At 34.1% G+C, this 13,593-nt stretch overlaps 1 protein-coding gene across 1 annotated transcript; it reads left to right on the forward strand.

Annotated features, from left to right (window-relative positions):
• The first annotated feature begins 10,779 nt into the window (after positions 1 to 10,779).
• LOC106639901 (royal jelly protein-like protein) lies at positions 10,780 to 13,304 on the forward strand. The gene is made up of 5 exons (XM_089596430.1): positions 10,780 to 10,981; positions 11,112 to 11,281; positions 11,840 to 11,987; positions 12,378 to 12,556; positions 13,083 to 13,304. Exons 1-5 carry the CDS (start codon positions 10,780 to 10,782, stop codon positions 13,302 to 13,304), a joined length of 921 nt encoding a protein of 306 aa, XP_089452556.1.
• Positions 13,305 to 13,593: the final 289 nt, after the last annotated feature.

Genomic DNA, 13,593 nt, shown 5'->3' on the forward strand with positions numbered 1-13,593 from the left:
TCTTTTCTTTTCTTTTTTGTTTTTTGTTTTTTTTTTTTTTCTTTTTTTTGGCACTCGAAATTTCTTCATTACTCACGTACCATGGCACTTGCGAAAGAATTCGTTCTCGCATGATTATAATGGGCCCCACGAGGCGTGTACGCCGAGGAGCGAAAGAGAGAGTTTTCGTTTGATGGACTCTTTCGATCGTTAGAACCGCCAGCCGGTAGTAATGAGAACCTCATGACTGAGATATGTTCTGGAACTTTCGGATTAGCTGATCATTGTTTCGTCATGAATCCACGTAATGCTTCAGTTTTTGCAGGTATCCTCGGATGACGGTGCTATATCGCAAATCAAGTGCAAAATCGTTTTCATTTTACTTTACGTGATCAATGTTTGGTCTTAAATTTTCCTTAGGTAGGTTTCTGGCTGCGTTTGCAATCATGAGAGTTCGTTTTAAACGGTAAATTGAGCTACGAGTGTTAAGACCCAAGCTCCTTCGGTTTTTCCTTTATTAGTGTACTCTATTGAACTGAAATGCTGAAATATTAAAAATTTTGTGGTTACAGGTAAGTTAGCAAAAGTTAATTGAAAAATCAGTTAATAACGTTACATTTCAATTCACTGACTTTGCAGTAAAAGTATCCTTCACTTGGGAGATTAGTAGATTTTTCTTACTTATGCTCCCTAAGAGTACAATACAACCAAGTACAGTAATAGTGTTGTTTTTTTCCAATAATCATAATTCTCTTTTCACAAATGGCGTATACTACTAAACAGTAAAGTGTTACACTGCGAGCGCTATCAAGGTAAATAAAAAAAAAATTGACGAGACACCCACGGGAGCGCTTAAAATGTAAGGAAGCGACTCGGCCCACCGGAAATTGGCTGCTGCAGTTTGTCGCAGTGTAGCCCGGCCCGGTACAAAAGTCCGTCCCCGAGGTCGCATTCTCATTTTTCTCACATCCCTCCTGAGAGGAGGAGGAGGTGTCTGCCGGCCGAGTGATCCAATAGCGCGTCGCGCTCTCGACCCAAATAGACACATGCATCGTTGTCTTAGGCTCGGTGGCTTTTTTTCTCGGCATTGTTGATATTGTTACGTAGGTGGTGTGCCGGGGAGATTCCGAGGATCAATCGAGACAAATGCCGGGCACGTAGGGTGCGCATCGTCTTGCCGCTTATTCATCCCTTCCGTTGGGACCGAAAATTTAAATTTCAGTGGTCTTAGGGAATCAATTTGGAAAAATAGATCACGCGCGGTGGCCTCGATTTTTTTTCCAAAGGTCTATTGAATTTGCAGGGTTTTTGTGTTGCACGCGAGGAGACTTTTTTTATTTATTTTTTTTTTTTATTAAATATTAATGTAACAGTAACACGCGTGCCACATTAACTCTCGTTCGTCAAAAATACATATTTAAAAAATACAAGTTTACCGTTCAAAAATACAAGTTTACCGTTCTACACATCAAGGGGAGTGGAAAATGTAGAATATGCTATTCTACAACTGTAATTTTGTCTGGAGTTGCATTAAGACAAATATTCTGGAAGTTCAATGAATTTTTTAGAACACATAAAGTACTGTTGTAACTACAGCGTACTAGAGCTTATAGTTTTGGAAAATCGATGCATTTTTATTTCGCGTTTTCACAATTTTGTTTCTATGTTTTTAGAGATACATTGTTTTTTTTTCAATCTCTTAGCTACTGTGATTTAAAAAAACAATTCAGCTGCCACGTGTCCTTAACTCAACGACTAAAAATGTTTAGTTTAAATATTGTACAATAAATCAGTATGTGGTTCATATGTATTTGACAGCAAGTGACATCATCATTTTTGACAACATCATCAAACTTTAAGTGAATGCAGTATTTAAACCGCACAATACTCAAGTGTTTTCTTTGGCTCGAGGTCGATCGATGGCAGAAGGCGCCAGACTTTGAGCCGCCTTTACGTCACGGATGCACGAGTAATCCCACATTCAAGTTAAAATTTCAGCCACTCAATAGACGAAAGCACTTTACGTTTTCTGAATTTCAGGCGAGACGAGCAAAAAAAGTTTTTTGATCTCATTTGCGTTTTTAATATTCAAGAAATATAGTACACCCGATTTATTTTTTTTAGCAACGACACTAAAGATTTTAAAACATATAAGCATTGTTTGTTAAATTAGTAATATTAATATAATGATGTACAAACAATATTTATACGATTTCACATAAATTTCCATAGGATATATATGCCCAATCAAATCTTAAAAGATACTTGTAACATGATTGAAGACTTTTTTTATTCACTGTGAGATTAATTGGAACAAGTTACGTGGTTTAAAAAAAAAGTTTTTATGAAATTCAGTTGCAATAGATTAGGGATGTAATTAAAATGAAATGAGCTTACGATATGAAAATGATGTGGACTTCTATTGTTTAATTTATTTGTCATCTTAAAGGAAATAGATAAGTAAAAAGCTGTTTTTGATTAAAGTTAATAGAAAGTTAATAAGAAGTAACAAGAATGTATTAATAGTATACAATAAATAATAAGTACATAAGTAATCTACTTTTAATTTTATAATATCTTGAAGTCTTATATGTCACCTCTCACGTAACTAGTAATTTAAAAAATTTAACGTGATAACATGATATGCACGTGAGCATGTGCACACTTCTTTTTCCAGTATTTTCGACGAAAGCACGCTACGTGTATTGCAATAGACCTTGGAACTTTGTCGTCTTCGTGACTTTCGCGTGATAAATCAACTCGATTATTTGGGACTTTTAAGCCGATCACCTTGAACAGGGAACTGTTTCGTTCAGTTATATGATTTTTTTTTTTTTTTTTTTTTTTTTTTTTAATATTCGCTTACATTATTATTAAATTCTAGTTTTGACAAAAAAAAGTATAACAAAAAATCACGTGGATGATTGGAAAAAAAATCCTGAATATAATGAGGAGTTCAAGAAAATTTTACATTTATCCCAATAATAGCTAAATGTTGAGCAGTGTATCTCAGCCGAACCATAGACTTATGTATGGCGCACCTGATGTATATATCCCTTCATTTGAATTTTGTATCACTTGAAGTCAAAATATCATGTAGTCATCGTGTACATATCCAAAAACATTTTTGTACCTTTGTAATGTACAAAGATTTATACATCAATAATTTTTAGACGTGAAACATGAAAAAATAAAAACTAAGTATGTTGGTTCTGCACACTCCTAAAATTGACATTTTTAAAAGTACGACAAGTTACGGAGGTGCTGGTAACGCTAGCTTAGCCTGCGTTTCCTACACTGGGTGTACCCACGCAATAAATTTTTATTAGTATTGACGTGAAACACGTAGTAAAAGAAAAATAGTCTACGATATTTTAAAAAGGTTCTGACATGAAGTGATTTAATGTGATGCTTTAAGTGGTTGCAGCATAGAATAGCGCAGTTTTTGTGAAATGACCCATATTTATACTTACAATTTGGGAACGTTGAAGAACAGTTACAATAGGCTGTGATTGCCGTCAAGCTGCACCATATTTTCTTATATTCCTCCCAACTATAAAATCTGCCTACTCTTCCATCACATCGGCTCTCAAGGACACCATAAAAGTCCATCCCTGAAATTGGTTTTCATTGTCCACGCCTCCAAAGGTTCGTAGGTACATCTTAAACCAAAAATACGGACTCCTTTTGACTTTCACTTGGTCATTGAACTCCAGCATTACCTTTGGAAAATTTCCACCCAATATATATTCCGTTTAGGCATCATTCGCTTTAATCTTGGCGTAAAATGAGAAAGATTTCTACAAGTCATGAATTTTCTCCGTTATAATGAATGTCACATTATCATACCGGTATGAAAATCGGATTATTGGATGTGAAGATCACAATCATCACTTGCCAAGTACAATGTCACTAAAAACTGCTTGACCTCATGTATCGTGTTTTTGTTGTATTAGTAATACCAAAAAATAGACCAAACATCTCCGAATATGCTAATACATGTTTTGCTCTCATGCCTTTTGTTCTACCGTCGAGTAAAGCAATTGAAATAAAAAAAAATGTTTTAAATTATCCAACTCGTTCGTCAAATTCCCGAGCTACGTGCGTTGAATGACGATGAAATAACACGCAAACGACGTCAACAGGAACAGCAACAGTGGCGATGTCATTGTACCGACTAGGATTTCCCCTAGTGGGCGTGGCCCCGTCGATGAGACACGTGCAGCCCCGGGGCGCCTGCCCGGAAAGGTATATGGAGAGGCCTAAAAACAAAAAGATCAAGAAAGGAAGAGGAAACATTAGGATGTATAGCGCGCAGGAAGAAACAAAACAAGCATGGCGCGTCAAGCGGGAATCACGCGTTAGGAATGCGAGGACCACGTGGCGAACGTGTGAGCCACTCACCATAATGAGGGTGACTTCCATGGGAATTTCAAGAGCCATACTTTTTTTTTTTTTTTTCTTATTTATTTATTTTCCTTTTTTATTTGAAGAAGGGGTGGTCAACCACATGTGTGTAATCAGCTAACGCTGTTTCTCCCAAAAAGAGATTATACTGTTTACTTTCTGGTGGTCATTGACGTCATTGTTCCGTACGACGGCCACATGAGGTACTTTCCCTTTCTTCTTGTTTCCACTTTTCCTCTGTCTTCTTCCCTTCGTGTCCACGTGCGTGTACGAAGGTACTTAACTATATGTATTTGCTTTCGTTTTCATTCCACCGTTGTAGTGACACACAAATATATATGTATTATATTTGCATTGACACCAATAAAAAATTCATTTTTGTTCCTTCTTAGTATTGATCGCTTTTTTTCCTATTTAGTAAATACAGATTTAATATGGATGCAGCTTGATCTCGAATAAATAGTTATTAGAAGACTATTCAAAAGGGTTGTGTGCTCCGATCTTGGAAACACAATTTGTTTATTTAAGCATCAACTATAGTCTTGAGGGATCAGATTTGAAGGCAATCTGAAAAATTAGTTGCAAAATATGTTTACAGTGAATATTTCCGAAATGTATATCCTACTATATTTTATATCCACGCATGAAATAAGGGTGAGGATTCCACATTCATCATACTGATTCTACCCTCGGTCATAAGCATGTGCATACACTCATCCGCAAAATATTTGCCCCTATGCGTCACTCCATGCCAGAACAGCATCAAATGTCCAATCTCATCGAGTCATTACTCGCTACACAAATACACAAACTGCACACTTACGCCAATACCTGAGATCCCCATCCCCCCAAACGATTTCCAATTATCTTCCGTTTTTTCCCTCCTCTCTTCTTCGCCTCGGGTGCGTCTGCTGCTCACGGCGCTTTCACTTTCCATATACCTACCTACCTACCTTATACGCTGTACCTATTACCTTCTTCTTCTTCTTCTGCCTCCACGGAGGGAGTCCCGTTTCTTCCTCTCTCTTATTCTACTTCTCTCCAATTCGCAAGACTGGGAAGTACAAGCTGTGATAGCACTGTACACTCGCGTCTAGCCTTGGCTTACTCATCCGAGCCAACCTTTCTCCTCTCTCACTCTCACTTTCTGCCTCTCCTCCTTTCTGCCGCTGGTGCTGTTCTCCCGACAAAGTCTCCTGTTCGGGGACTTTGGGGTCGTCGAACCTCGTCGGACTTGCGCGAAGAGGCTGCACACACGACACGGCTACAACTTTCTCATTCTATAGGCAGAATTGTGTCCGTCCCGGGGGAAAAATCATCTTCCGAATTTATAGGCCCTCCGGGACGTGGGCACTGCGCTGGATACAAAGAGATTTTTTCTTTGAAAAAAAAAATGGTATCGTACCTTTGAGAATTATGATTGTTGAACTGGAAATCTCACTATTTATCCAAAGAATCTGGTGAAGTGTAATAGCTGATGTCGCTGACTCGAATGATGAATTGAATTGCTACGGTGAGTGTTAGTGTTCCAAAAACTTGTGACTCTCTAGCTGTGCCATTTTTTTGGTTCACCTACTTACATATTTAGTTTTTTTTTTTTTCTCAAACAAAACCTTTTTTGGATTGTTAGACACAAGGATCTTGCAAGTACAGACACGAGGCACGAGATATGAGACACAAGGTGGTCGTAGCACTGCGTCGCAGGGCTGTTTCCTTATTCTTCCTGCTGTTTTAAACAGAAAGGGAAGCACGCAGTATTCCAAGTATTTTTACTCGGAACTAGGAATTAAAAATTAAGTAATTACTCATTGTTATAATTGACAATGTTAGTAATCAACCGCTTACATTTATAAATGATTCCTGACTATGACGTTATCAACTATAGGAATTCAAATAAATGGTGACAGGCTATTCAAATAGGTCAAATAGAAGTAAGGTAAATTAGTGATTTTTTAAGTGTACAGATTTAAAGAGTGCGAATTAGGTAGTACTAGGTAGATTGTAGATTAGAAATATCAGTTGTACTCTTCACATTCCGTTGTTTTTGTCTCAGGAGATAAAGACAATAGATGATTAATGGAAGTAACACGCACCGCACAACTAACTCTACCGAGAAGATGGGAAGCCTGTTTTTCTCGTAAATTTATGTGACTTTTATTTATTTTCATCTTATTGATCACTCCATTCGTTTGACCCGAACAAACAGTTTTCCTTTGTAAAAATAACCGCTGGCAGGTCGTTAAAAAAACCCCTTACATCCACATTTCATTGTAACCCTGTCAAAGTTAGGTGTCCATTTACTTTAGTCTCACGAAAAATAGGGGGTTCTCAGGAGTCGATCCTTTGTGGACATTGACCTTTGCCTCCGACTGTTCACTACATTGTGTGTTTGAAATATCGGCTTGTAACGGGTTGTCGTAAGGTTGTAAAAATGTCAAAATGTCAAAAATATCCACTAATGCTGATTTCTGCCAGCTACTTCTGAGTTAAGCTATTTTATAATAATTTTTCTATTATTTAAATAAATAAGGATTAATATTGTATCAAACTTGGTGTATTAGCGTTACTTAAAGTAGTTGTATTCCAACTACACTAGTTAAACGAGCACTTGTGATACAGAGACTAAAAACTATCTACCAAACTGTGATGTAATAACTGTGAATGTTGTAAAGGTTAAAGTACTTTAAACATTAGTGTATTAATTTTTCTCAACTCACTTTTAATAGAAGTTGTTTGTCGACTTACTTTATTAGATTTTGATTGTTTTGATTTAGGATTAAATAACATGAAAATAATCATAATATAGTTAAGTCCTCTACTTAAGGAATTGTCATCTAGACAATAATATTAAATTGGCAAACTAACGAGTAAAGAATCTAGAAGTAATTTTTAGTCACGGAAAACAGTGGATATTTCAGATGTTTTACAAATATTTCTAATGATAAATTCTAATGAAACTTGTTTTTCAAAATAAGAAACTACTAATTTTTGGCACTAACATTTATTAATTCAATTTTTTTTAACGGATTTGTACGCTCTCTGATTTTTAATTTTTTTCAACCAAACAATACTCAAAACATCAAACCATCCCCATGTTAATATTCATGTTACTTTTAAAATTTTATTCTATTTTAACAACAAATGCACTAACACTGACTTGTTTCTAAAGACATGAAAAAATTTAGTTTTCGTCACGGAAGCGCCATTGCCACCGGGATTATTTTGCGGCCCGAGGGACCCATAAAGAAGCGCTCGAGGGACCGTAGGGTAACCCCAGTGGCGATGGCGCTTCTGTGACGAAAACTGCTATTTCTGAGTGATTATTACTTTCATTTTTTACGACGTATGCCACGCACGTGTTTTTTAGATGTGGAAATATAACTATACTGTACTTGAGTTCATTTTTCGTCAAAAAGTTTTTTTTTATCTCTGTGGGTGCGTATTCTTGTCTAGTGGATTTTTTCTAAAGTGAAAATAGCATTTTTGCTGACATAACATTATTTTTAATGACTCAACTCAATTTTAATTTAGCGTTTGCAATTTTAATTTAGCGTTTATGAAAAAAAATTTTTTTTTTTCTTTGAAATTTTTAAAAGCTTTTTGAAATTGTTTTTTTTTTATAAATTATATAAATTTTAAAAAATGGCCGGAGTATGCTTAGGGTCAGGCCAACTTAATTTTATGAGTTACGAAACTCAATACATTTTTAGCTCCGTGCTATGAATATAGTAATGTATTGAACAGTCACGTGATGTTTTTCTGCTTTTCTATAGGTTTTCCTTTCAGATTTGAAGAACTGGGACTTTTGGGAAAAAGATTATCGCTGAAGACTCACAGAAGGAACTCCCCGACATTTCTCCTTCATTGTGCAGCTGTCAGTCTTTAGCTCTTATTTACCTAGATCGTGAAATATGGAGGGGCTTGGGTCGTGACTTTGGTCATTGACCTTTACCTTGAAAACTTTTCGACTATACATATATTATGTGGATGTTGAAAATAAAAATTAAAATAACAATTTACAATCATTAGTGAAAGTAATTTTATTTTATGTTGTATGAATCTAAGAAAGACCTTGAATTTAAAAAAAAAAAATAAGACATCGTTTGGTGCACCTTTGGTAAGAAAGCAAATGTTCGCATCTATGGCACATCTGGCCAAAGCAATGACAAAGGACCCTCGATCCCTGTTTTGCACGACCTTCCAACAATTGTACTGCCCTGGTAAACATGCGCCGTCAGTGCGAAAACAAGTTTTTTTTTTCCGCTAAAGACCCCAGCAGAGACTGCATTTTAAATAAATAAATTTTTTTAAGTAAAAAAAAAAAAAAAAAAACTTTTGATTTAAACAAAATTTTGATAGTTATTACCGAACCAAAGTACTCTTGGTCCGAAAATGGATTTATCAAAAAAATTCAATACTATTGCATAAAACAGACAATGGGGGCGGTATAATTTTGAAATAATTTCTCAATACCTTAAAAATTTTTCGTGAACTTTTTAGTGTTCAGAATGTACCTGAGTCAAAAAGGATTAGATATAAGTATGTACTTGCGCATCAGCTTTGCGAGACAAAAAAGTACACTCGAAGAATATTCGGCAAAAGTCCAGATTCTCAGAAGAAGCATCGAGACAGGAAGTGCCCTTTACAGTCATGTGCACATATTATTCTTTTTTTTCCGAAACTTTCTTACGTGAGACCCGCCACCGCGACCTAAGGCGACAAAGAAGATTACGGTAACGCGTGGTCAACGCATCTCTTCCTCCCTTGGTCAACAATTCCCGGAATAATTGCGTCGCAGTTTCCTTTGACGGATTTTCCGATTATTAACGAGCTCCTCGTCTCTTTTGCTCTCTCTCTTTCTCTCTCTCTGGCGCTCTTTTACTTACTTTTCGTATACAAGAGAGCTGACTTGGTGGTATTGTGTGTCGGGGGCCAGAGTGGAAATAAAGCCAAAGTTTTCGAGTTGTTTTCGAGCGGTTGGAGGAAATAAAGGTTGTTTTTCTCGTTGTCGGAATAGTCCTCAAAGGACAAAAAAAATCTTGGCAGATGATGCTACATCTTTTAGGGCGTGAGATAAATAGAAGTTTAGGAGAAGGTCGTTTGCACTCGTATTTTACTCGTGTACACATCTTCTGAAAAGTTTGAACGCTTTCATTTCTTTTTATTATGGAAAATTCCTGAATGTATGACTTTTTACTTCTACTTTCGATGGAACGTCTAGAAAACTAATTGTAGGACCTTTTTTTTCTACGAAAGAATAAATGGTGCTTGAATAAAAAATTATTGAAAAATCAATCAAGTTTCTATCATTCCACTTCAATATCAATATTTCAATCTCACGTACCACTTAGTTGTGTTCAATTGAGTATAATCGTAATACGAACCACTTTTTATAAAAAAAATTTATCATATGTTTTAAATTGTTAAATTGATAAAACTAAAACTTGAATCGTTATATATTATTATCAATCAGGGACGACAGAAGTATTTTTTGAATACTATATTTTTTTGAGAATAGTTATTAAAATTAATTTTTTAACAACTTATTTGTGAATTTTTCTTCTTTCATTAGTAGATAAATATTAGGAAATATTCATTGAAAAAAAATTCTTTTGAAATTATTGGTAGAATTCAATTTTTAACTTAAAATCGTGACAAATTTGCAAAAAAGCAGTCAGTAGTAGGTAAATTAATAAAATAATAATAATAATAATAATCTTTTTTAAATAATTATTGCAAATGCAAATTTTACTTTTTTTCTTTTGACATATAGTAATAATATTTTTAAAAAGATCCTGATCTTAACTTGGTGGTTAATAAAAATAATTATTCAATAAAATAAAGTAATAATCATAACATTTGAGTTTTTACCAAAACAATTTTTTATAACTTTGAATTCAAACATTTTTCGACTCAGTTTGTGTCATGTGGAATATCTTTTTAAGAACATTTTTGAATTAACTACATTTTTACATCTAATTCCAGTAAAAAAAAATCCGTAATAATAAGTTAATTTAAAAGCAATTGCAATTTATATATTTTGCCACATTATTTTTCAATTAAAGTTTGAAAGGCGTATAAGAGAATAAATTTTAATTTAGTTTAAAACCATACAACAGATAATTTTTCTTTGAAGCTCTTCACATTTGTATTTTAAATTTAGGAATATTTCATTGACCTAATATTTACTTTACGTATAATGTACTACGTTTCAGTCTGATATCTCAAATCTATGTAAGTAAACATTGTAATCTGTTTTTTTATCGATCTTTTTGACAAATAATGATCATTCACATGAATCTTTTAAAATCTTTAAATATACTAAATTTTTTGCGTGGGTTTAAAAACTGATAAGCATAAATTCTCGTACAGTAGGCAGAGGCAGCAAGTAAAATGTACAGTGTACTGTGGACTCTGGCTTTCATAGGTGCTCCAAGTATTGTAAATGCTGCACCCGATGACATGTTAATAACTAAATTTGAGTGGTCGTTTGTCGACTACACGTGGAGATCTGAAGATCATAAGAAACAGTACACAGAAAATGGTGACTACGATTTAACAAAAATAATTCTCATTGACGTCGATCATGCACCGGGTGAGTCACTTTGTTAAATCTTAAAATATATCTTCGTAAATTAATATGTTTCAATCATCAGTTAAAATATGTCTGAAAAATCGATAGACAGTAGATAAAAACGTGTAAAAATAAAAAAAAAATACTGTAGACGGACGAACTTTCGTGACGGCTGAAAAGAATAAAGGTGTTCCGGTAACTTTAGCCACCATATCACAGGTGATGGGAAAAGGTGGACCTCTTCTTACGCCTTATCCAAACTGGGATTACTATGAACAAAAAGACATATGTCAAGGCATTATCAATGTGTACAGAATTACCGTAAGAATTGTTATTAAGAAAAATTTTTGTTTCTTGTGCGATGATTACTGAGAATGTAATGTCGATATGAAATTGAACTGTTCATATAAAATTAGAGTAAAATATTTTTAATTATTTTAAAGATACGAAATTTCGGGTACAGTTGATCGTAAAATTATTTAAAAAAATGCTTTTAACACCTTAAAACTTTCGCCGTATTTATATTCACACGAATTGTATTGAATGTTTCTAGAGATACAAATATTATTTTCTGCAAACTATAGTCATTATAAAAAAAAAACTCTCAGCTCAAAAAAAGAGTTATTAAAAAAAAAAAAAAAAAAAAAAAAAAAAAAAAAAAAAAAAAAAAAAAAAAAAAAAATGTATTGAAGAGCAAACTACAGAGATATTTTCTGTTGGAGTTATGTGTTTTTCTAACTTTAAAGATTACGTTATGATCACTGCAGGATTGTCAACAGTCTTGTCTTCATTCCATTTGTGATTACACGACATATAATCTTATTACAGATTTTTATGGGTGACTCTGATATTGCAAGTAATAATTGTGTTGTTCAATAGATTGATAACTGCAACAGATTGTGGGTGCTAGATAATGGATGGATTGGCCAGAACCATACGTGTCCAGCCAAATTATTAGCATTTGATCTTAGAACGGATCATGAAGTCGTTAGACATATTTTTGACGATGATGTGGCCAGAGGTAAAAATGGAGTTAGTTTACTAGTGACACCGATAATCGAAACAAGTCGCCGTTGTTACAGTGTTACGGTAATAAATCCCAATATAGTAAACTGATTACCAATTACGAAAACAAAATGTCAAATTAAATTTTACAACTATTGTATCTTTCTATAGGTGTACATAGCTGATGCTTTAGGACATGGATTGGTAATTTTTAAAAATGGTACCACAATTCGATTGGAAGGTGACGTTTACGCTCCTGAAGAAGGAAACACAAAAGCCTCCATAGCTGGAGATGTGCTTAGTTTAGCGGGTGGAGTGACAGGAATGGCTTTGTCACCGAGAAAAGATAAAAAGCGTACCTTATTTTTTCGACCTTTATCTTCTTTGTCCATTTACGCGGCTGATACGAAAGAATTAAAAAATAGCTTCAGTGGCGGTACGGTAAATTACACGAGGGGTACCAATATTTTGCCGAGCCCGGCAACAGCCATGGCATTTAGTCCATACAATGGTGTGTTGTTTTACGGGCTCCCCAACCAAACTTCAATCGGTTGCTACAACATGAAGAATACTCTGGAGCCGAAAAATCTCGTGAGTATTGAAACATTTTTCGACATTGATGTCATTCCGAAAATCCACGCGTTAAAGAGGTTCCGACAAAAAAAAATGTTAGATAACGCTAAAAAAATTTTTGTTTTTTTTTTAAGAACACTACATGCATACGTATGAATTTTTTTATTGAACTGTACTCAACCTACTTTTTAAATAAATCAAAATTGAGAAAAAAATTCCTACTAGTTAAAAAAATTTTATTAAAATCAGCTGTCTTTAAAAAAAAAACAAATCAACAGGAAAAAAAATCTCACGTAAAATCTACAAAAAAATTTAAATTTAATAAAATTCTATCAGTGACCTACATAAAAGTCTATGTTAAACTGGGAAATTGAATGATTTTTTTTTCTCGAAAATACGTCTGAAAAAAATATTTAAAAAATTTTTACGTACATAACACGTTCTTAAGAAGGACGTAATTTTTTTTAGCGTTGCATAACATTTTTTATTATTTTTTGCCGGAACCTCCTGAAGAAAATTAGATGATCCAAGGTTTAATTTTCAGGGAATTGTGTTAACCGACACCAAGAGACTTCAATTCGTCAGTGGGATGAAAGTTAAAAGAAGACGAAGAAATCTACCAAAAAGTGATTACTTGCTAATGATGACCAATAGATATAAAAAATTTGCTTCCGGAACCATGAATTTCAAAAAAATTAATTTCCGCGTCGTAGTAGCTCATATTTATGGACTTATACGGAATACATCGTGTTTTGTCAACGTATAGGTTCATTGGAACTGAGAATTTGTAATATTATTATCTGCGAACTTAAATTATAAGTGTTTGGTTATAATATTACACATTGGTATTATCTGGATGTATAATGTATGAGATAAAAAATGATAAGTAACCTCACATAACTTTTTTTATCATTGCTTTTGGCATATTATCGACACTGAATCCTATAAATATACACCAAAGTCATGTGACTGATTGTCTTTCACTGTTATCTATAGAAAAAAAATAAATTGCATTCTTGATAACGTAACTGCGTGGCCTACAAATAACTAACAGG

The sequence above is a fragment of the Copidosoma floridanum genome, unplaced genomic scaffold (assembly GCF_036245765.1).
Source record: "Copidosoma floridanum isolate Cflo_tuat_1 unplaced genomic scaffold, Cflo_Japanese_pri ptg000030l, whole genome shotgun sequence".
Taxonomy (NCBI): domain Eukaryota; kingdom Metazoa; phylum Arthropoda; class Insecta; order Hymenoptera; family Encyrtidae; genus Copidosoma; species Copidosoma floridanum.

Coding starts and splice junctions, on each gene's coding strand:
- LOC106639901 (XM_089596430.1), top strand. CDS start 10,780: ATGTACAGTGTACTGTGGACTCTGGCTTTCATAGGTGCTCCAAGTATT. Junction 11,282..11,839: donor TCAATGTGTACAGAATTACC/GTAAGAATTGTT, acceptor GTTGTTCAATAG/ATTGATAACTGCAACAGATT. Junction 12,557..13,082: donor CTCTGGAGCCGAAAAATCTC/GTGAGTATTGAA, acceptor TTTAATTTTCAG/GGAATTGTGTTAACCGACAC.